Source organism: Arachis ipaensis, chromosome B6 (genome assembly GCF_059453495.1).
Source record: "Arachis ipaensis isolate K30076 ecotype BB chromosome B6, ASM5945349v1, whole genome shotgun sequence".
In the NCBI taxonomy this organism is placed as follows: Eukaryota; Viridiplantae; Streptophyta; class Magnoliopsida; order Fabales; family Fabaceae; genus Arachis; species Arachis ipaensis.
In genome coordinates, this window is record NC_142441.1 from 147,008,811 (window position 1) to 147,033,964 (window position 25,154).

Here is a 25,154-nt window from a genome sequence, read left to right on the forward strand (position 1 = left end):
ACAAAAGTGTGAACCACAACCCTCCAATTGCAATAGCCATTAGCCATCATATATATATATATATATATATATATATATATATATATATAAGAATAATGCAATAATTTATCATATTAGAGGTGATTTAACAAACAAACTATAAGTAAATAAAGTTACAATTTTATCAACAACTGTATTATTTTTTGGGTTGTGACAAAAACTTTTATCGGACAAGTGGTATAAGAATAATTTGAATAGTTGGAATATCTAGCCTGACACAATATATATAAATGTCAATGACCATGACAAGTTTGTTATATATATATATATGACCAATTACCCAACTTGATATACATTCTTTTAATAATAACTCCAATCATGACAACAAGCATGGTCACATTTTTCACAACCCTTTTGGTTATACTCATGAGTTTCCAAACTGAATCATTGCAACATCCAATTCCATCGCCATATTATTCAGGATCAGTTAAAGCTGGATATTGGCCTTCAGGTAATTCCCTCTCACCTTCTTCCATTGACACAAGGTACTTCACACACATCTACTATGCCTTTGTAGAGCCAGAACCAAACACCTTCAATCTCATAATCACATCCTCCGACCAAAACTACATACCTCAATTCATCAATGGTTTAAGCAACCGGAACCCTCCCGTCAAGACCATATTGTCCATCGGAGGGGGTGCCAGCAATGCTACCTTATTTTCTTTGATGGCTAGCACGGTAAAAAGCCGTGCAGCCTTCATAAACTCGACAATCCAAGTGGCCCGTCAATACGGTTTTGACGGGCTAGACTTGGATTGGGAGTTCCCTGAAAATGAACAAGACATGGCAAACCTTGCTTTGTTGTTCAAAGAATGGCACCAGGCTGTGGTTTTGGAAGCCAAGGTTCATAGAAGGCTACGTTTGCTTTTGACCGCAGCTGTGTACTATGCTCACACAATTGTACTTATTGGGCCTGGCCCAAGGTCTTATCCGGCCCAAGCTATTAAAGATTACTTGGATTGGGCCAGCCCTATGTGCTTTGATTACCATGGTGCATGGTCCAATTTCACTGGCTACAATAATGCTTTATTTGATCCTAAGTCCAATATAAGCACCCAATTTGGTCTCGGATCTTGGATCCAGTCCGGCGTCCCGCCCTCAAAGCTGGTTTTCGGGTTACCGCTTTACGGGCGAGCGTGGAAGCTCCAAGATCCGAAAGTTCATGGGGACGGAGCGCCCGCAGTTGGAGCAGCCGATGGCACGGATGGTACTATGAATTATAATGATATTTTGGAATTTAATAAAAAGAATAAGGCTACAGTTGTGTTTGATAGGTCAGCTGTGTCTTATTACACTTATGCTGGCACTACTTGGATGAGCTATGATGATGCACCTTCCATGACAAGGAAGGTTCAATATTCTAAGTCTTTGGGATTGAAAGGATATTTCTTTTGGCAAGTTGGAGGCGATAAGAATTGGACTATGTCAAGACAAGGTAAACCACTTACACCATGCTAATTCTTTTTGTTATGAAATATGATTCTTATTGGTTTCTTTGTGCTCTAAATATGGTCAAATTTAATAGATTAGATCCATAATTCTGATATATTTTTTTTCTTTGGCAGCTTCAAGTACGTGGGGACACTGACGTTCTATACCAAGTTTATTAATATGAATTTTATGTTATTGTTTCTATCTAGCCAACTATATTGTGTAACTTACTGAAAATTCATGTCACTATTCACGTGATCATATTATGCAATGACAGATTCAGAACAATAGGTGTTATGGTGCTGCCCTTTTTTTATCGAATAATGATTATTATAATATCAGATTCATATCGTGCTACATGAAAGAGAGCTTTAGTACTTGAAAGCTATATTTCTATTCTTTTTGGTAATCATGGTAATACACCGAACTGTTACGGTTTTTGTAAAAATAACGTGCATAAAATTAATTCTTAAATGGAAGTTTGATGTAAATAGATTATTTAACAACACCAAAGGTTAAGTTTCAATAACTTTTCTACAGAATGACATAAGAGTATTGTCGAAATATATATAATTGTATATAGAATAAAAATATAAACGAATTAACCTGTAGTTCATGTATATAATAGTCATACCTTAAATTTTAAGATTTTGCTTGGTTAATTAAATAGAAATACTAGACAATCAAATCTTTTTTTTAACCAAGTCAAATCAAATCAAAATTCTGTATGCGTATTTTGTCCGTACATTCCTATATCATTGTCATATATTAAACTTTAAGATGATACTCTTTGTTTGGTTAACTAAATAAAAATATTAGACAACAAAATCTTTTCTTAAGCGTATTTCTTTTTCTTCTTCCTTCTCCTCTTCTTTCATTATCATTATCACATCCTCTTCCTCCATCATCATCATCCTCCTCTTCTTTCTTTTTCTGCAATGTCATAATCATCGTAGTCTTCTTCAAAAATAAGAATTTGAAAAAAAATGCGACATTCTATTTTATACTTTTGCATAATTCTTTTTTAATCTTGTCGTCATTATCTTCATCTTCTAAAAAAGAATAAAAAAAAACTGCAACATTATGTTTTGAGTCATGTTTAAAGAATTTCCATGTTAAAACTAAACAATTCCTATGTCACAAATAAAAAATTTTGGTATTATTTTTTTATAATTTTTCCAAACAACTTGTTTTTATAGTTTTTTTTCACTCTTATTGTTTCACTCTTTAAGAAGAATAAAAACAAAAGAAAAATCAATCAAAAAAAAATTAGGCAACTTTTTGTTTCATTCTTCTATTTATCCATAATAACCCCAATAACTTTTGAAGAAAAAATACGATTTAATAAATAATTCATAACCTTAATAAATTTCAATATCAAAACTAAAAAAATTTCTACTTCGGGATTATGTGATTTCATATTATGTTTGAGTGGTTTTTTTTTTTTTTTTGGAATTTAAATCAACTTAGTTAAACTTGATTGATAAAAATATTTAAATATATAGCAAAATCCTTAACTAAATAAGATTACACTAAACCACTACGACTTCGAGTTTTCCCAATCTTTGTAAAAAGGATAAAATAACAGCTAAGTACAAGATATTTGATACATTAACATAACTTACTGATTACGAATTTCAGAAATTATTTCCTTTATCTAAGAACCATTATTACTTGTATTTTTAAAGATTTTAATTAGAATAAATCACAAATTGATCCACAAACTTGGCCACTTTCATCCTTAATCTTTATTTATTAGTCAATTAGTCCCTAAACTTACAAATCGATAGACAGGCACTAATAAGCAAAGGTTAGGTATTAAAGTGGCCACTGATAAAAATTTTGGCACCAATTTGGAATTTTACTCTTAATCATATCTATTTAGGCAAGTGAATTATATATATATTTTTTTTTGGTAAGTGGCAAGTGAATTATATTTCTGAGCGCTGCATTGCTATTTGCTTGAAAACCCCAGCCCAAAAAGCAGGTAATAAACATAAATTACCAGAACCTAATCAGAGACCTAACTTAAAAAAATAAAACACCAAGTCAGACAAAAAAGTACAAGGGGGCAGTGGCGGCATTCTGTCACCGCTCCTACGAAACCCCCGTCTCAAACTATCTAGTATTTGATTCATCCAGTGTGTTGAGAAAGGAAGAGAAATGGGAATTTACACTAACATTAAACTTAAGAGTCAGGTTGCTCGGACTTCATGGGTGCACCCGACGACGATGCACAACTTCCATTTTGCAGATAGAGGCTGTTCGCAACCATTGAGTCGCTAACCAAGCCGACATCCATGTCATCAAAATTGAGCGAACCTCTGACCTTCCGGTTGCTACAATAGAACCAGACTAAATAAGAACAACATATTTTATGGTAATAACAAGATTCAATCATCAATAACTCAAGGAAAGCATACCCATTCAAACGATTATTGATGGCGGTCAGGTCTTTTGAAGGGCTCTGATATGCATGAGTGCTCTCCCCAACACATGCATAATAGCTTTTTGAGTTATGTGATATTAGAGCATCCATCTGCACAAACCATTAATGAACACATTTTGCTATTAGGTTGATGTCTATGGTAAATATGCTACCACATCAGGTAAAATGCAGTGGATCAAGGGAACATATTGGCGGTTGGTGTTCCAGTGTTTTTGTTGGATCTTAAGAGGAAAAGGGAGGGATGGAAAGGGCTTGAAGAGTAAAATAACTCTATGTTACTCATGAAATCATTCCCTTCCCTCCATTCTCATCCATCCAAGATCCCAATTCGCCAATGTACCCTGGTGAGACTCCGGAATTGGATTTGGATTTGAACAAGGAGTATAAACCAACGACCCAACAGAAGTTGCAGAACACGACAAAAACTAATAAACTACCCAGCATCATGTAATTTTAACAAATATGTTTAATGAAGAAGCCAGCCTTTATCTTCAAACATGCATTCATTGCATTACAATAATTTTTTCCACCAAAACAGATTTTGTTTCCTTAACAGTGGTTTCTAGTCACAAACTTGTCGCACATAGACATCATATCAATCTGTGATCTAAAAAAGTGACTGGGAAAAGAGTTGAATGCATAATACCGACATAATTATTCAACACACCAATAATTGTAAAAAATCAAAGTCCTCACATGCTGCTTCATTTTACAGCATGATGTCAGTAGACTGTATACTGTACAGCATTAAAAATTAAAAGATACTGGAAAGAAAAGGAGTCCAAAGAGGAAAGCCATATAGCCAATAAATGAACAAGTACCTTGGATGATCGTAGTGGAGAGACATATACATTGCGTGTGGCAGACACCTTTTTTGGTGACATATCTGGAAGACTTGGGAAAGATGATATTTTAGGAGATCCAGGACATTGAGCTAAAAGGCCAGCAAAAAAAAAAAAAGGTACACAAATCATCAGATTGAATTAATATGCCAGATATAAATAAAACAATAAAATAAAAAAAATCATATACCATCATTTTTAACATTCACTTCAGGCATCCGGCTGTTTTTTGTAGTGATTTCTGCAGGCCCAAGTTCTACTAGAAGTGGTTTCACAGTGGGAATGAATACTTCATTGTAGAATGCAATGATATCCACATGCTCCTGTCCTCTTCTCTGCTTCCATCCAGATCATTATATAAGGTTATGATTCTGAAGGGATAGTTCATGTAAGCATCAAATTTTAGTTACATACCCCATTTCGGCGTGTCAATGACCAATCCACAAATACATTGCGAAAGACTTGTGGTTTGCACTGTGGTTGCTTTCTATAGTTGTATATGATCTCCTTGAAAGTTAGATTCAGTTGAGAAATCTGCAAAACACCACAGGATGAGAACATTGGTAATAACAGAATAAACACTGCAATTATGAGTTACTAAAACAAAATGGAAACCTTAGCAACTCCATAAAAGCAACACAAAATGATTTGGTCAATATGGCGGTTGAAGAAGAGAGATGTCCGTTGATTAAGGATTTGCTGGAAAAGACAGTATACATTCTCCCTTATCTGTTGTGATAACTGTAACCTTTCAACCATGCCACTTATTCTGACTGCTCCCAACTTAATAATCTGCAAAAAACAGAAATTGCATACAAGATGTAATGCTTATTATAATGGTTTGGTGAAGCAACCAAAAAAAAGTCAACCTTAAACACAGGGTAGCTGCCCTGTCATCATGAAACAAAAAAGATGGGGGCTATGCAATGATGCTATTCCAAAAGGCATTTGGTTTGTAACAACGACAACAACAAAAACATCCTGAAATTCTAGTTGTCACATTGAATAAGTAGGGAGCACATGCACAATTGTTACAGCATTTTCCTTTCAGCTCACTGAATTAAGGAACCTATGTATCTACATATGCACCTTTGTCACCAATTATTAATACATATATAGCTTGCTTACAACTCCTTGTTAACAATTAAAGTCAAATACCTTGCCAAAAAATATATTAATCCCAGTTTCTGCACATGTTTCTCCTCCACCTCCTGGATTTGGTTTTGTTGGACTGCAGAGAAGAAACAGTCAGCAAAGAGAAACAAAAAGAAGACAACAGATAGTGGTAAAATCTAAAAACTTGAAAGGTGCTGCCAGTGTTTACCTGGCAAATGCTGACTGTAGAGGAGGTGGGGGTAGCTTTGATTTAAGATTGCTGAAGGGAAGAAGGCGATCTTTCACTGGTGAAGCAAAAGAATTTCGATACTCTGTACAGAGTCGTTTTGGTGACATTGTATCCCCATTCTGAGCTGAAATCAATTCATTGACAGATATCTTACAATGAAATTCACTAAGAGCAAGCAATAATTTTATGGAACATCACAAGTAACCATAAGAACTCTTAAGGACTGATGAACCACAATTATATGAGAACAAGAAAATGTGACATGAAATCTTCAAGCTATGAAAATAGAAGTATTACTTGGTGACGTCTCGAACTTAGGCAAGGAAGGCACAGGAGGCAAACCTCCACAAGAGAAATTAATATGCATTGCAATTTCATCCAATGATGGCATTGGTTCAGCTGATAGTCCGAGACGATTTATTTCCGCAGCAAGTGAAGGTTTAGCGACAGCTAAAGAGTTATACATCGATGAACCCTTTTCCCATACCATACTCTCCAAGAGTCGTTCTTCCAAGGAATTCAAATGTCGTCTTAATTCTCTTGGGAGAGATTCTTCATGTCTAATGAAACTTTCGATCACCTTGCTAAGATCAAAAGCTGTAATTCCAGTCCTCTCCAATACTGCAGGGAACAGCATTGTTACAGTCTTATGAGTTGCCAGAACAAGTTCCGCAGAACAGGCAAGCATACACCGATGGAACCTCTCATTAGTTAGTAGTGATGTTAAATTAGTTGCATGTAGTATTTGGGATTCTGCTCTGCACATTGCTTCCAATACCCTATAGTATAACTTCAAGGCCTCCAATCTACGTTGCTCTGCCCAAATATTGTCCATCAGGCTCGCACTTTGCAGGCTTCCAGTTACACATCGTTCTCCAAGAGGACTGCTGGGAAATATTGCCTGCAATATGATCTGTGCCCTGCGCACCACATCACCTGTGACATCCCTGTCACATGATGTCAAGAAACGCTCAAGCTCTTGTGATGGCTTTGATGCAAGTGGTGATATGAGACTACGAAGCCACTTTGCAGTAGTCATTGCTGTGCTTACAGGAGTCGCTGCCATCTTTGAATTTACACTGCCTGGAATGCCATTAGCATGAGATGAGGGGGAGCGGTGGGGCGAGAGTGGACTTGTAATAGTCTTTACGGGTGATGCCATTGTATCAAATTTCCGCTACAGAGCACAATAATAGATAATTAGGTATTTGCAAATATATTGCAGAAGTAAATCTCAATTTTTCCCCCTTCAAACATACCTTTACACCACTTGCAGAAACAGAACCCCCAGACAAACTTCCAGAAGCTAACAAGCTGTCATCTTCATTGATGAACAGCCTTTCATCTAATTCACCCTTGTTGCGAATCATGTCATCATAATCTTTCTCCAAGATATTTAAACTGGAAGGAAGAGATGACTCCTCCATCAAATCTCTAAAATAGGTCAACCCATCTGCAAAACAGAGGATAGTAAGCACCAGTTAATGACATCATCTATTCTCCTGATGCATAAAAGTTTATATATGTGTGTATGTATAAATCGAAATAAACCTCTATCAAAATTCTCCAGGTTTTCAGCTTCACATTGAGATGCCAAGCAAGGTTGCTTCTTCAATATATTGGCGATTAAATTATTGGTTTTCTCCATGGTTTTCTTCAATTCATCTTCTGAATTGTTATAAATATTGCAGAGAGACGCCAGGAGGTCCACACCTTTGTTACTCTTCTTAACTAAGAAATTTGAACAGGAAGAAAATCAGAATAAATAGTTTACACACCAAAATAGGCAGCACAGGACAAGAGAATGGATAAAATCAAATAAAATAGTGGGATGAGAGGAGAACAGCTATTACCGAAGCGTGAAGAGTCATTAATGTTGAAATTTCGAAATCGCGCAGGAACATGAATAATCAAGATTGCCTATAAAAAATAGATAAAAGCAAGTAAGACAGTTGCCTTCCTTTACTCGAAAAAGAGCCTAAACAGAACATAAAGGAGCAAAAGTAGTTAACTAATACACACTGCATATCATGAAAACCCTCAAAGGCCAAGAAGCACTTTAATTTTTTTTTTAAAGTTTTACAAGTTCCAACAGTTATCTTCATACAACACTATTGAAGAGAAAATGATATGAAACAGTGGCGAAGAATGAAGTAATATCACAATCTAACATACCAGGATAGAAATCAAACCATTGGTGCAAGTCACCAAATCTTTAAAACGGCTAAAAGCATGTACACGAAGTGCCAAGAAAAGTAACCATCCAAAGCGATGGTAGTCAGATGCTTGAACAGCCACAGATGAGTTCTTTTCAACATTATCCACTGCCACAAAGAACTCTCCAAATACACGTTTATAGTACCTTACATCATCAAATTTATAGGTCAATTAGTTCCTCCCTTAGTCTCCATTGTAACAAAAAACAGTTAATAATATATTGCCACTTAAGACAAGAATAACATTATTCCCAGTTTATCTCTACAGGACTTATCTTTTACTTTTATATCTTAGAAAGGGTTCCTTATCGTCTTTTTTTACTACTTTCTTTTCTTCAAAAAGAGTGAATAATCTATTATACATTGGTAATTTAAGGCATTAAATGATGAAACGGATGTAAATGATGAACTACTTACTTGCTAAGAATCTTTAGGTGAATGGCATTTGCATGCATCTCCTTTGCCTGGTATAGATGTATGAAACAGAAATGGCTTAGAAAAACTATTTCTAAGGATTAAAAAAGTGAAAAATTGAACAAATATAACCCTTATTCTCTGCTTAGTCATTACCTCAAGCCTGCTCTCCCAATCTGAGCCATATATATTACTTAAAATTGGACCAGCCTTAACAACAAACTGAGGCAGCTCTTTAAAAAAATCTGCAATGCTGTTAAACACAAAAAATGATAACAGTGAATATTGGAACAGACTATAAACTTGTAAACCAGAAAGGATAGTGTAATACTTGAGCTTTGCTGCTCTCAATATACCGCACAAGGTAAGCCCAGTGTTATCCATCTCTTGCTTCCCACCCGCCTCATTTTTCTGAGTCAATTTCTTAATAGAGTATAAAATAAAAGCAAACCAATACCGCTCTGCTTCTTCAGACTGAAAAGAATTATAGAGCCTCATGAGTTCAAATAGAAAACTTCCTTACAAGGTATATGTTATACTAATGGATGGTGTCCATACATTCCCCATTGATGAAACATTTGCCTGTAAAAGATGTTTGGTTCCTGCAAGCAGATTCATTGCTTCTTTAAGGCTTTTCTCATCCAATACTAGTCCATTCTGCAATTGGAAAAAAAATTCATATCAATATATAGCATTTAATGATCACAGATCTCAATTTAAACACGACTCAAGAAAGCCTGCTTACTGCACACAAATAATATATTCAAATACATCTATTTAGATCAAGACTATCAATCCAATGACAGCCTTCTACGAACAAAAATGAATTGAGAAATAAGCAAATGACGTCATCATGTGTCCGAGCCCCTCTCAAACTTTCTTCCCAAGCAACATAAAGTGAATGATAGGAGTCAAATACAGTGGATGACCGTTATACCCAACGCGTCATAGTTAGTCATCAAACCATTTAATGACTAAGTTATTAAATGTTTTTAGTATTGCGCCGTTGCTTTCATTGAATTCGAAAACGACGAACTATATTATATTGTATAATAAAATATTCAGGTGGATCGCGGCGGGACACATCGAATGACCTGATCTTGCGCCAACGACGCCATATCTTTATATCTTCCTATCAATCAGTAAGAAATCATTGAATAGAATATTTTCAGCTGTATCTCCCCTTTTTTATTTAAGAAAATCGCGCAACTTCCGGGAGTACATTATAAAATATTAATTTCTAAACTCGACATAATTAAAGAGTGTAACCAATTTGGGATTTCAGTTTTCTTATGTCGTACATAAGGGGAAAAAGGAGAAAGCTCCACCTATTCACAATTAAGACGTGCCCAAGGATTCAATAAGAGCTTACATAAGTACCTTACTTGTAACCTAAGAATAAAACTAAGAAAATCTCGGATGCTTTTCATTCAGCTACTTCAATCTTTATTCCCCTAAGGATAAACCCTAAAGACCCTATGTTTGACTCAAACAAAATTACTAGTATTGAGGCTTTATCCAACAACAACAACAACAACAACAATAATAATAATAATAATTAAACAACAAAATCAGCAAACTCGGAAGGTTTGTAAATGGACCTTGCAAAAGTGGGCGAATCGAGACTCAGCTTGGTCGCCATCATCAACGGCTGGAACGGAAGGCTTTGGTTCTTCTTCCATGTTCGGTGTAGCTGGAGGACTCATGCAAAGGGTTCTATTTGACGCAGATCACGCCAGAAAGGTAACCCTAGTGCAAAGGAAGAAATAGAGAGAGAGAATTAGAGTGAGAAAGAGATGAGATAGAAAGGGCTAGCTTAGTAGTGTCTTCTATTATGCTTCAAACAAGTGAAATTATAACGCATGTAACATCCAAAAATATCTTCCTCTACTAAAATTAAACATGTACAAAAAGACAGAAATCTTAATCTAAAAGTCATATAAAAAAAAAGGTACAAAAAACAAAACAATGAATTAGCTTCTTATTTTACATAAAGTAACACAATTACAGCAACTCGAAGAAATGCAAGTAACACAACTTGAATCAATGAAAGTAAAAAAAAAAAGAAGGAATAATCATCGGCTAACAACTCCCAACATAATCACAGATCTGAAAGGACAAACAAACAAACCAAAGAAGGAAGCCTTACAGTGGACTAACAAATTGTGGATATGTGTCGGCGGATTGACTCACGGCGGGGAAGAAATAACAGCGGCGGTGGAGAGTGGTGGACGTCGCGGTGGTAGCGGACTGTTGTGGAGGGAGGACTGAGGAGAGACAGTGAGAGAGAGAGAGATTGGGTTTTCTGGTAAAAGAAAAGCCTAGGGTTTCATTTCACTCTCATGTAACGTAAATTTTTCTTTTTTTTTTTTGGGGATTAATTTTGTCTGTAAAAGTAAAGAAAAAACGTATATGCGTTGTTAAGATATCCCGCCAAATTGGTGTGTCCCTACGAGATTTTCCCGCCAAAACGTAGTCTGATGTGGATGAGGGTACTTTAGTAATTTTGGTTTGACCCGGAATGTACGACAGTCGCCACGAGCAGCATGAGTTACTTGTTTCTTCTTCTTAATTCTTATCTCTCTTTCAGCAATCCTGGAAAAAAGATTCCCTTTTATTTATATTCATTTTTTCTCGAGAGTTCGGAGTTCTCTGATTTTTACGGACTGGATCTCTCTTAAGATTTTTGTTCAGCCCTCTAAGTTGAAGGCCCAATTTCTTTATATCATGACCCTTTCCTCTAGTAAAACCGAGTCCTGATCCATTCAAGCTATGAAAGAAAAATTTAGGGCCAGTAAAAAAAACATAGAATATGCTAAAAGAATTGGACTTGTTCAAAATCAAACAAAAAACCCGTTAAAAAAAAGAACCAAAAATAAAAAACATTGATTTTCTAGATACCATAGTTGTTAAAACTGGACCAGAACCGATCAGGTTACTAGATCATTGGTTCAGCCGGTGGATCACTGATTAAACTAGTTGATCCGATCCTATATAAATAAAAAATAAAAAATAGTAAAAAATTTAAAATTAAAACTTAAAATACATATTTTCACTAATATTTTAAGAATATTTAGCTATTCTAAAACAATATGAAATAAAAATAATAAGTATTTTGTTAATTTTATCCTATCATAAATATTTTTATTTTATTGTTATATTAAAATAATTATTATTTTTAAATTTTAATAATTTATTAATTAATTTATATCTATTATACTATTATATACTATAAATATTTATTGAAAAATAATATTAATAGGTATTATATAATTATGAAAAGAAAAAATAAATGAGTTTATAATTATTATTAAATAAAAATATAATTAATTTAAGAATGAGTGATTTTATAACTAAAAATAAATTAAATTAAATAGAAGTAAACTATTTAATAAAAAATATCTATATATATATTATAGTTTATATATATATTAACAAGAAGAATGACACCTTGGTGGCTTTGAATGGCATTTTTCTTACTGATATAAATAAGATTTAATTTTTGTATCCACAAATCTAATATGTATATCCATAAAGTAAATAAAAAATTATATTATGTTATGTTATGCTTAAGAAAATATTATGTTATGTTATGTTATGCTATGTTTAAAAATATATTTTTTTAGTTTATATATATATATATATATATATATATATATATATATATATATATATAATGGCATTTTTCTTACTGATATAAATAAGATTTAATTTTTGTATCCACAAATCTAATATGTATATCCATAAAGTAAATAAAAAATTATATTATGTTATGTTATGCTTAAGAAAATATTATGTTATGTTATGCTATGTTTAAAAAATATATTTTTTTAGTTTATACTAACTATATATATATATATGTATGTATTTTTTTTTAAATATTGTTTAATAGTGTTTTAGAAGTAAATAAGTATAAAAGAGAGGGAAAAATAATTTTTTTCGCTTTTTTAATTTTAAAATTTTTAGAAAATTTTGTATTTTTTTAATTGGATATATCTAATATCTTATTTGAACCAAAAAATATAGTTATTAGATTCGATCCGATAATTTTAGTGCCGATCACATCTAGAATTTGGTCATATCCAAATCCAATCTGATCCGGATACATCCGTGCAAAATTTAAAGAGATGCAATACATAATAGATTTAAAAATATTAATACTAGGTCTCATTTTAAATTTACTCTTATGTTTATTTTTCCAACTTTATACTCAATATTTTAGGAAAGGTTAAAATGAAGTAACTTATAAACTAATATAAAAAGGGTAAATTATACTTTTTATCTTTTTTTTTGTAATTTTTTTCAAATAAATTCTTAATATTTAGTTGCATTTAATTTTTTTAATATTTTTAATTTGTGTCAAAATTATTTTTGAATATTAATTCCATAGAAAATATTAGGGACAAAATAAAAAATTTTTAGGAATAATTTTGATATAAATTAAAAACGTTAAAAATAAATTAAATAAATCAAAAATATTAAGGACAAAATTGAATAAAATTAAATATTAAAAATATTTTAAAAATTACAAATATTAAAAATAAGAAATATATTTTAGTATATATAAAATTTTGGCAGATAATAGGAGAAAAGTTTGATGCATGAACGAGTTACTGAATAACTACAATACATATCTAATATTTTAACAATAAAATTTGACTTCTGACTCACAAAAGATGGAACAAATGCATGTCAAAGCGAAATATATTTTTCAAAGGTATATTTTATAGGTCTAAATTTCACTTATTATAAAATTTAAACATAAAAAAGTGGATTATGTTATGTTTTATCTCTACTTTTAGTTAAATTAAATATAATTTTTATAGACACCAATTTTTTTTTTTATAAAAGTCGAATTATAATATTATATAATATTGTGTAGGGACACTTGTCCCCACTAATTTTAAATTTTATGTTACTAATATAATACATGATGAGTAGTGTTCATAACATATGTTTACATTAGTCTAATTTATTTCACTATATTGTTTGAAAGAAACATTAGTTTAACTGTTTAAGTAAAGAGTAACTATATATATTATTGTATTCAATTAAACTTTTTTGTCTTTTATAATTTTTCAAAAAAAATCACGTTTATTTAAAAATTAAAACTAGTTCAATATAATAATTTTTGTCCTAACTATTAAATATTTTTAGATTCAATTACTATTTGCATCTGAAAAATAAAATAAAATACTCCTTATCATGTCACTCATAAGAGTGTGAGAAGTAGTGATTACAGAAAACTAAGTGTATCCATCGGAGTATAGTACTGTGGGATAAAGAAAAAATGAGCCTCTAAAGTGAAAAAAAAAAAAAAAACTTGAAAATGGAGAAACTATATAAGGTATATATGCATGGAATAATGTATAATAATCTATTGACAGCGTTATTTTATTGTACAACAGTCTCTATTGACAGCGTTATTTTATTGTATAACAGTTTCATATGGGTTTACAGAATTTTAACTCAAGTTTTTACCCTTTTTTTTTTTTTTCTTCTTAGATTGAGTCAAATTAAATTCTCCAAAATTTTATGTGTAGAGTTGAGTAGACACGCAATCCTAATTGATAGGAAAGAAGAAAAAAGAAAGAAGAAAAAAAAATGTATACATGTCAATTAAACTCAGTTGTAAACATTTTTATATGGCTATAATTTCTCCTTATCATTTGTGTTATTAATTTTTTCAAACTAGTCCATATCCTGCAAGTTATAGTATTCCATATACATTATATCCGTTTTCCTATTTTGTGGAAGTATATGAGCATGCAATAATGTCAAAAAAATATTTTTTAAGGTTTTTTTTGAGCTGATTTCCATTGTCAAATGAACTATAAATTGATAATTTAAAATGATTGATTATTGTTATTTAAATAGAAGGTTACCATAAACTTATAAGTTAAATTGTATTTTTAAATATTCAAAAATTTAAATGTTTACAGACCAAAATATCAATGATCTATTTATCTTTTTATCTAAATTTATTTAAATATATTTGTTTTAATTTTTAATTTAATATAATAAAAATGGACTAAAAAATAATTTAAAAGATACATAATTGTATTATTCTAAGGATCGACCTTCTACAGTGTAAAAAAAGCTTTCACTCTGATCACTGACTTAAAAAAAATCACTATTTTTTAAGGAAAAAAAAATTAAAATACTATTTAAAAGTATTATAAATAGAGAAGTAATAAAAAAATAATTTTTTAAAAATTTTATACATTAGAAATATCAAAATAAACTTTTCATAATCTTTCCATTTTTTTTTTAAATTGCTAACAATTTCTGACTATGTTATAGCTAGCAAATTTACGTTTGATGTTTGTATAATTGGTGATTCATGACGTCCAAAAATAAGTTTTTTCATTTAAATAAAATAAACACAACCTAAAATTACTTGATTTTTTTAAAATAATTTTCAAAACGTAAATATCCTCTTCTTAATAATATATAAATCGTCCTCAGATTTTAAGGATTATATAATATATTAACCATGACACTCTAAAACGATTTATGCACAAATACTTTAGGGGAATTACTCATAAATCGCGTAAGGGTTCACAGGTTTATACATTGCTTATAAATCGAGGAGTTACGTGATTTGAGGCTAAATTATATAGGACTAGCACGATTTACGTGCGAAGGCTAACTCTCATTTCTCTGACGCTAATCATGTTCAACTTTAGGGATTATCCTGTCACGATTTACCTTCAACTAGTTAATACAGGAGAATTAGGAAACCCCATAGATTTATTCTTCCTTAACTTGCCAATTACATTTTTTAGATGTAATTTGAAGTATTATATATATCTATATATTTTGTTGAGATATGTTATATTTAAATTTTAAAATTTTAAAATAACACGGATACTTTTATTTATAATTTTTTAATTTAAAATTAATTTATAATTTTTTAATTTAAAATTAATACAGTACATCAATTTTTTCACTTAAAATTACTCATTTAAAATAGTTAACTTTTTTAAAACTGAATAAATATAATTAATTGTATGAGTACAATAATATGAATATGTTTATTGTTATTAAATTTAATTAAAATTTTAATTTAAATTATATTTATTTAAATTTTAACTTAAAAAATATACTTTTTATAATTTTAATTATTAATTCTATTAGAAAGGCCAAATTAAATAAAAAAAGAGTACTGACAAATTATAATTAGAAGAGTACTAAATTTTTATACATAAATTTAAATTTTTTTAAAAAAATGAATCAAAAGGGTGTTAATTAAAAAATATAATTTTGCATAATATAAATTCACGTCGTTTTGAGTAACATAAATTTAAGTTTTTATAAAATTTATATTTTTTATATAATTTTTTTCTGTCATTTTTTTCTTTGAGTTTGTATAATTTTCAATTATTTTTTTATAATTTTAATTATTAATTTCATTAAAAAGATCAAATTGTATTGTATCAATTTATTTTTAAAATAGGATGTTGATGTATATAATTTTTATTGATATTTATTTTTATATTATATTAAATAAATACTCTTTTAAAAATAATTGATATATCTACATCTATTTTTAAATAAATTAGGAAAGAACACATTTATGGTACAAATGACACAGCAAAACATAGAGATGAACAATTAGAAATTTGTATAAAATATTGAAACAATTGAATAGCTTTCTTTGAGAATTACAACTTCTTTCTATCACAAGGAGATTACAATAACACTCTCTCTTGACAAAAGGAGAACACACTTCTCTCTATCATATATAGGAGAAAACTAATCAAAGAAATATTATGTAATTCTATCTGGATGACTTGATTGAAATGAATTAAAGAAAAACTCAATTTATATGCGAGTCTCTTCAATATGAACCATCTGTTAATTATAGGTATATAATTATTCTCTTTTTCAACCATTAAAATTCTAAGGTTATAAACTAAGATTGTTTATTACCTTTCATTTTATTTAGTTATTATTTATTTATATATTTTCTAAAATTAGCTTTACTATTTTTTCACAATCTCCCACTTAAAGCTAATTTTGATAAATTTTTAAAATTCATGTTGCTCATGTATTCCATAGGCCCTATGAGGATCTACACCATTCAAACTTTTCTGTGTTGATTGGTTTTGTCATGGCATCTGCTAGGTTATCTTTCGTGTGAATCTTCTGCATATCAACACTTCCTTCTTCTACTACTTCCCGAATAAAGTGATATTGTACTCCAATGTGTTTTGTTCTTGAATGAAAGGCAAGATTCATTGCAATGTGCAAGGCACTCTGACTGTCATAATACACATAAATCTTATGTTGTTTGTGCCCGAGTTCTTCTATCAACCTTTGGATCCAAATAGCTTCCTTGCATGCTTGTGTAGCTGCCGTATATTCAGCTTCTGTAGTAGATAAAGCTACGACAGTTTGTAATTTAGATAGCCAGCTCACAGCTCCTCCTACAAGCATGAACACATATCTTGTAGTAGATTTTCGTTTATCAAGATCACCTGCAAAATCTGAGTCGACATATCCATTGACAATGAATTCCGATCCTCCAAAACATAATGCAACATTCGAGGTCCCTTTGATGTATCTCAAGATCCTTTTAACAACATTCCAATGCTCTTTACCCGGATCTGCCATAAATCGAATTACCACCGCAACTGCTTGAGCAATATCTAGCCTTGTACAGATCATGGCATACATAAGGCTTCCCACCGCTGATCCATACGGTACTCGAGACATTTCCATCCTCTCTGCTTCACTATTAGGGCAAATACTTGAGGATAATTTGAAATTTATAGGAAGTAGGGTTGAAATTGGCTTACATTCTTGTATATTGAAGCGTTGCAAAATTTTCTTCAAATAATTCTTTTGTGATAGCCAAATCTTCCTATATTTTTTGTCTCGGTAAATTTGCATCCCTAAAATCTTGTTTGCTGGTCCCAAGTCTTTCATATCAAACTCCCTAGCCAACTGTGCCTTCAATTCTTGGATTTGATCTTTGTTGGGACCTACCACCAACATGTCATCCACATACAACAGCAGAATGATGAAATCATTATCACCAGACCTCTTGTAATAAGTACAATGATCTGAACTAAGTCTGTTGTATCCAAGGCTAATAATGAAAGAATCAAATCTCTTGTACCAACACCTTGGCGCCTGCTTTAGACCGTACAGAGATTTAGTTAACCTGCAAACCAAGTTTTCTTTTCCTTGTTCTTCAAAACCTTCTGGTTGGTGCATATATATCTCTTCTTCAAGTTCTCCATGAAGAAAAGCAGTCTTTACATCTAATTGCTCTAGATGTAAATCAAATGCAGCACACATAGCCAAAACTACTCTAATAGTAGTTAGTCTCACCACTGGAGAAAATATTTCATTGAAGTTAACACCTTCTTTCTGAGCATATCCCTTGACAACCAATCTTGCACGATATCGTTCCACCTGATCATTACTATCTCGTTTGATCTTGTAAACTCATTTATTACCAATGGCTTTCCGACCTGCTGGAAGTTCAACAAGTTTTCAGGTATGGTTTCTATGTAATGCCCCAATTTCTTCTTGCATTGCTGTCATTCACATAGAAGCATTTGGATTACGCATAGCCTCTATAAAAGTTGTTGGTTCTCTATCTTCTGTCAAAAGATAATATGCATCATGGTTTGTCAAAACATAATTTGAGTGCCATGATGGTATTCTTCTTTGTCGAGTGGATCGACGAACTTCTATGTCATTGGCCTCTGCTTCTTGTTCTCCGTGCTGTGGTTCTGCTTCAGAAAGATCACCTTCTCTGTATTTTTCATCTATTCGAACAGTGGTTATCTCTTTAACAGTGCTGTCATTTTCTTGTTCCTTTTGCAATTCATCTTCTGCAAATATCACATCTCTACTGACAACTGCCTTGCGGGCAGTGGGATCCCACAGGCGATACCCCTTAACTCCGTCAGCATAACCCAAGAATATATATTTTCTAGACTTTGGGTCCATCTTTGTTCTTTCCTGGGAATTGTACATTACGTACACAGGAAAACCAAATATATGTAAAGAAGAATAATTAGGTGGCTTACCTTACCACATCTTCATTGGTGTCTTCAACCCAATTGCAGTTGATGGTGATCGATTTATCACATAACAGGCGGTTTTAACAGCTTTTGCCTAAAAAGACTTAGCTAAACCTGCAGTTTGTAACATAGCTCGTGTTTTTTCTAGGAGAGTCCTATTCATTCGCTCTTCTACACCATTTTGCTGAGGTGTGTATGCAACCGTGAATTGCCGTTGAATACCTGCTTGCTTGCAAAATGTTAGAAAATCACCATCGACATATTCTCCTCCATTATATGTCCTTAAACACTCGATCTTCTTTCCAGGTTCAAGTTCTAGCTTTGCTTTGAACTCTTTGAACATCGCAAACACGTCTGACTTCTTCTTGATCGGGTACACCCATAGCCTCCTAGAGTAATCATCAATAAATGATACAAGATATTTTGCTCCTCCTAGGGACATCTCTGGCGATTCCCACACATCAGAATGAATCAACTCCAATATGTGCTTGCTCCGAGCAATTGATCTACCAAACGTCAATCTATGTTGTTTGCTTGTAACGCAGTGCTTACAAAACGGTAAGTTTACCGATTTGAGCCGGAGAATGAGATTACATTCTACAAGAATCTTCAAGTCTCGTTCTGACATGTGGCCTAGTTTGCAATGAAAATTGTCCTAGGTGTAATTGTTAATATATAAAGCTGTGAACTTTGACACGATTTATGAGTTATTTCCCTAAAACATTCATGCGTAAATCGTCCTAGGTGTAATTGTTAACATATGATACAAACTGCGTTTGTTTTTGAGAAGAGGACAAGACAAGACATTGAGAACAAGACAACGGAGACACAAAATTTTGTATTCTTGTATTCTGTTTAGTGATAAAGTATAACAAATTATGAAAATCCAATTTATTCACATTTTTTTATTTGAAAATTTGAGAAGAAAAATATAATAATAAAAAATTTTAATTATAAAAAATCAACAAGAATAATAAAAGAAAAAATAAAAAATAAGTTGTATTTTTTGTTAGTGTCTCTGTGTTCTTCCCGTCAAAATAGACACAAAATACACTAATTCAGTATTTACACAATGTCTCTGTTCATATTTTATCTGTCAAATACGATTTTGTGTCTTGGTATACCTGTCCCAGTGTTCCATCTCTAAAAACAAACGCAGCCTCAAAATCCTAAGACGATTCATATATTATTAAAAAAATGTATTTACGTTTTAAAAATTACTTTAGAGAAATCAAGTTATTTTAAATTGTGTTTATTTTATTTAAGTGAAAAAAACTCCACAAATAAAAGACAAATTAAATGAATAAACATAGAGTAAAACTCAAATATTTCATTTCATAAACCGAATTTACGGAGAAAGAGAGAAAAAAATATTAATGGAGATACAAGAGGAAGGAAATTAAAATGCCTCATCATGAATTTGTTAGCAAGAATCATCTAACAATAAATGAATAGATACTGCTCCATTATTCCAAGAAAATTTAAACCAACGTGGCCTAACCCTAATAATAATAATAATAATAATAATAATAAAAAGAAAAACCCGTGAAGATGAAGGAATCCTTAAAATTTGTCAAACAAAGTACAAAACAAGTTGTCATTGTGGTAATAATAATGATTATCTTTCAAGCGCGTCCACCTCACGCGCCTAACATTCCAGGAAAAAATTGAATTCCATGATTCTTTCTATTTCTATTTCTATGTTGGTTGTTATCTAATTGTGTCCAAAAGTGGAAAGAGAGAAAGGTCAAATTAATTCTCATTCTCCATTATTCCACTCTCTATACTCTTTCATATTATTATATTTTATATATTAATCCATTATAATACACAAATAATTATATAGTTCAAGATTCGTTATCTTTCTCATTCTATAGTTACACTCACAAAAACAACTTTTTTCTCTTAATTCTATTTCTTCGTATCAACGATCTTCTTCCATAGATTCTGTTCTGGTTAATAGGTTCAAGTTTACACCTCTTCTTAGAAAAAATGGCAGTGATGGATGAAAAAGATCATCATTTTCCTAAAGGAATGCGTGTTCTTGCTGTTGATGATGATCGAACATGTCTTATAGTTTTGAAGACTTTACTCCAAAAGTGTCATTATCAAGGTTCACCTTTTTCCGATCGTATTCTTCTATTCTATATATTAGCAAATTTTATCATAAGTTTTGTTTGATATTTGAATTCTAAATGTGTGCTCATCTGAAATTATTATCCATGAAGTAAAGCAAATTTTTGTATTGATAATCTTGGAAACGTTAGATAATAAGGATCCATCTATTATTCAATTAACTAAATTGATTTTGGTAGTGAATTTTTGTTTCTGTTGTTATAGCTAGGTTTTTATGATATTATTCAGAATTTGTAATTTCTTATTTCACCGTATCTAATTAACAAAGTAATGTTATTCTGCTTTGTATTTTGCAGTAACAACCACAAACAATGCAATAACAGCATTGAAGCTATTGAGAGAGAAGAAGAACAAGTTTGATCTGGTAATCAGTGACGTTCACATGCCAGACATGGATGGTTTCAAGCTTCTTGAGCTTGTTGGACTTGAGATGGACTTACCTGTCATAAGTAAGCAAGGCTATATCAAAATCTTTTCCATTATTTTTGTCTAAATTTTGTTGATTAATTTTATACTTCTTAATTGTTTTATAAACGTATTATTTGACATTAAAATCAGTCATCATATATTTGTGTAAAAATAATGTTTATTTTATATTTTAGCGTATATTTTATGTCAGTGTAGTATAATTATTTTCTATTTATTTATTTATTTGTTTGGAGAATACATATATATGTGTTTGTTGTTTTGTTTAGTGTTATCTGTAGATGATGATCCAAGAGTGATGATGAAGGGAATCATGCATGGAGCATGTTTCTATCTGGTGAAACCTGTTAGAATTGAGGAGCTGAAGAATATTTGGCAGCATGTAATTAGGAGGAACAAGAATGATTCCCAGGAGCCAGAAAAACCTAGTAACAACCACGAAAATCCTGATTCAGATCAGAGTTCAAAGGCAAATAAAAAGAGGAAGGAACAAGAAGAGGAAGAGGAAGAGGAGGAGGAGGATGAAAATGACCATGACAACGGTGATGATCCGTCGGCGCAAAAGAAGCCTCGCGTGGTTTGGTCCGTCGACTTGCACCACAAATTTGTCACTGCCGTCGAGCAATTAGGCATTGACAGTAATTTCTCCACTCTCTCCCTATGCTGTGTTTATCAAGGTTTTAAAAATTACTTGAGTGAAAAAATTATTTTTTTTATAAAAAAATTAACTATATTTATTAAATTTTAAATACGGTTGAATAAAATAATATAATATATTTATTTATAAATATATGATTTTTTTTAAAAAAAATCTATTTGATTATTTTAAATCGATTAATTACTAAAAAATCGTATTGATTTTTGTTAGGCATTACTTTTGAAGTAAATAATGGTTTATATTTAGTGCTTCTTTCTTGATCAATTCTAAATGGAAGAATTGATTTTGGAAAAAAAAACAAACATGATCTGTTGGAGTTTGGATCCTCTAAATAGCTTTTTTGCTACAAGATCCTAATCAAACAAAATATCATGTCATGTTCATGTTTTTGTTCTTGGTTGGCAGAGGCTGTACCTAAAAAAATTCTTGACTTAATGAATGTTGAAAAGCTTACAAGGGAGAATGTGGCAAGTCATCTTCAGAAATATAGGCTTTATCTGAGAAGAGTGAGCAACATGTCAAACCAACAACACTCTAACATTGGATCAGCCTTCAGCAGTGCAGACACATCATATCTGAGAATGAATCCTCTAAGCGGAATTGGACAATTACAAACACTCAATAATAACTCTGGTTATGGCTTAAGATCTTTTTCACCTTCTAACATGCTTAATAGATTCAACACTCCTTCAGCCCTCAATGCTCATGGTTTCAATTCCAATGATACCCAATTTCAGTTCCCATCTTCCGGCTTGCTCGGCCGCGGCCGCAGCAATAACAATCAGACTTATCTCTCCGGAGGAGGACTTAATTCTGTTCCAAACTTGAGCACTATCTTTGATTCTAAACAGAGTTTTGTTAGACAGAAACCAAGCTCTCCCATTTTGGGAGTTTCCAACAATGGTTTGATCTTGGAACAGAATCATCAAGGTGGAATCTATGATAATATTCCAAATTCTGTAGGATCTTCTTCCCAAGAACAAATTTCATTCCCTTCTTTACTTGATCATCATCATGGTAATAGTTGCAACAATGATATTTGGTCAAATGAATGCAACACTTTGATGAATTCTTCAACTTTTCAAGGTGGGAATCTTAGTGGTGCTTCATCAATCACTTCACTCTCTAGCCAATCCCATGATTCATTCACTGATTTGAATTTCCAAGGAGTGAATTTCACCAACAATAACAATAGTAACAATGTGCAATTTCAAGGGTGGAATAGTAACAATAATAACAATAATCAGAATGGAAATTACCATGCATTGAGTGGCCTTATTGATCCATTTTCAAATTCAAGCTTCAACAGAAACTTGGATTTTGATTTTTGTGATGCATCGCAAATGAAGCATGATGGGGTTATTGATTTGACTGAAGATTCTTCACTGAAGCCACATCAGTTGTACAAGACTCGGAACACTCACATTTCTAATAATGCTGGTTCCTTGGAAGACTTTGTCAATGAAATTATGAAACAGGTAATACACTTGCCATTTTTCTTCTACTTTTACTTTTAAAACAAATCATTTTAATAGTTTTTTGTTATTTTCATTTCTTTCTACTAGAATTGGTTATAGGCACGGATAGTTGTTAATAAGTTGGTTCAAATTCTATTTAAACTAAATTTCAGTTTGTTTAATAATTTGTTCTAAGATTTAGTTTATTTGGTTGTTATTATTATAGACATTCTTCTTCCTTGTCGTTCTCGTCCTCTTTTTCCTCTTCTTCTACTGCAATCATAAAGAATATATGTGAGGTTAATTTGGTGAGTAAAGTTAAGTAACTAATTTTTTTTCAATTAACATTGACTAACTTTTCTAAAATTATTTTATTTATATTAAATTTTAGATTTTAAATCATAAATTTTTAACTCTAAATCTTAAATTATAACCCTAAATACTAAAATTGACTAAGTTGACAAACTAAAAGTTAACTTTCTATGCTTTCTCTTATTTAGTCTCTAAAAAATTTGCGACAAAAGTCTTATTCTTTTGAATGATATATGTTTATATTACTTCAGTATTTACAATATTTCTACTATCACTTTAGTTCCTTAAGGTAGCGTTTGGTAGAGAGATAGAGACAGAAAGACTGAGACTGAGAGACAGATACTAAGAGACAGAGATTGAAATAAATCTTAGTATTCTGTTTGGTGCAAAATTGGAGACAGGAATTGAAACAAGAATGAAACTCTAATTTAATTTGCACAAAGGGTAAAATTGGAATTAATTAATTAAAATGAGAGTATTTTAGGTATAAAATGTTATTAAAGTTTCAGTTTCCATCTTTAAAAATTTTAGTCTCCTGTGTCCATACTTTTTGGAGGTACTGAAATACTGAAATTTTGGAGGCAGAGACAGAAATTTTAGTACCAGTCTCTGAACTAACAAACACGATACTGAGTCTCAGTTTCTCAGTCTCTGTCTCAGTACCTCAAAACAAACGCTACCCAAGTTACTTAGCTTACAAAAAGATATGTGGTTCTATTTTATTCTTGTATATCTTATAAAATCATCAACTTATTTAGTATCATGCATTTGTTACATAGCAAAGTCTAGATGTTAAACCTTCTCTAAGAACCAAACCATGTCAAAAATTTTCAATAGACTCATCACATATCTTTCAGGAACTAAATTAATATTATTACATGTATTTTTGAGATACTAAAAATAGCTAAATTTTCATTTTCTGTGACACAGAAACAAGACAAGATAAAATTACCAGAAGGAGACTTCTTGTGTGACAATTATTCTACTGGTGGAACATCTATGTGAGACCCACATATGTAATGCAATATCATAACATGCTTGAAGAACTTGGGATCGTGACAAATCTTTTATTATTTGCCCTCTATTATATATTTTTATGTTTCTTAATTTTTTGGGACAGATTCAAGATTACTTAGTTTCTTTCTTCCAAGAACAAGGGATTGAGAATTGCGTTGTGATGTATGTTATCCATGCATGGGTGGGTCAACATAGATAGAGGCATTATGTTATTAACAATGTTTAATTTTGTGCAGACATGCTTTTTTTCCATACCCAATTTGTTAGTGGTTCAACAAGCAAGAATAAGAGTATAAGACTATTACAATAAAAAAAAGGGCTTTCCGTACTAAAATGTAAATTCTTTTTTGACCCACGAAAAGCAGC

The 25,154-nt window shown here is 31.5% G+C and overlaps 3 protein-coding genes across 6 annotated transcripts; 2 read left to right on the plus strand and 1 right to left on the minus strand.

Moving 5' to 3' along the window:
* Window positions 1-271: 271 nt before the first annotated feature.
* LOC107605406 (class V chitinase CHIT5) lies at window positions 272-1,837 on the plus strand. The gene is made up of 2 exons (XM_016307282.3): window positions 272-1,477; window positions 1,608-1,837. The coding sequence occupies exons 1-2, from the start codon at window positions 358-360 to the stop codon at window positions 1,628-1,630; spliced, it is 1,143 nt and encodes a 380-aa protein (XP_016162768.1). The 5' UTR covers window positions 272-357; the 3' UTR covers window positions 1,631-1,837.
* A 1,467-nt stretch (window positions 1,838-3,304) lies between these two features.
* RBR1 (retinoblastoma-related 1) lies at window positions 3,305-11,147 on the minus strand. Of its 4 annotated transcripts, none has more exons than XM_021105196.2 (19): window positions 10,889-11,147; window positions 10,341-10,488; window positions 9,298-9,396; window positions 9,071-9,213; window positions 8,896-8,992; window positions 8,743-8,789; window positions 8,285-8,471; window positions 7,963-8,029; window positions 7,661-7,840; window positions 7,369-7,562; window positions 6,407-7,286; window positions 6,089-6,233; window positions 5,923-5,995; window positions 5,380-5,556; window positions 5,179-5,298; window positions 4,955-5,099; window positions 4,744-4,856; window positions 3,897-4,012; window positions 3,305-3,812 (listed from the first exon to the last, which is right to left on the minus strand). In XM_021105196.2, the coding sequence occupies exons 2-19, from the start codon at window positions 10,443-10,445 to the stop codon at window positions 3,662-3,664; spliced, it is 3,039 nt and encodes a 1,012-aa protein (XP_020960855.1). In that variant the 5' UTR covers window positions 10,446-10,488; window positions 10,889-11,147; the 3' UTR covers window positions 3,305-3,661. The 4 variants fall into 4 exon arrangements, with proteins under 4 accessions (XP_020960855.1, XP_088345811.1, XP_016162771.1 ...); XM_088489685.1 differs by having other exon boundaries at window positions 10,871-11,136; XM_016307285.3 differs by having other exon boundaries at window positions 8,896-9,213; window positions 10,889-11,090.
* Window positions 11,148-20,683: 9,536 nt separating this feature from the next.
* LOC107647663 (two-component response regulator ORR22-like) lies at window positions 20,684-24,870 on the plus strand. The gene is made up of 5 exons (XM_088491701.1): window positions 20,684-20,895; window positions 21,215-21,367; window positions 21,614-21,982; window positions 22,408-23,480; window positions 24,702-24,870. The coding sequence occupies exons 1-5, from the start codon at window positions 20,775-20,777 to the stop codon at window positions 24,774-24,776; spliced, it is 1,791 nt and encodes a 596-aa protein (XP_088347827.1). The 5' UTR covers window positions 20,684-20,774; the 3' UTR covers window positions 24,777-24,870.
* Window positions 24,871-25,154: the final 284 nt, after the last annotated feature.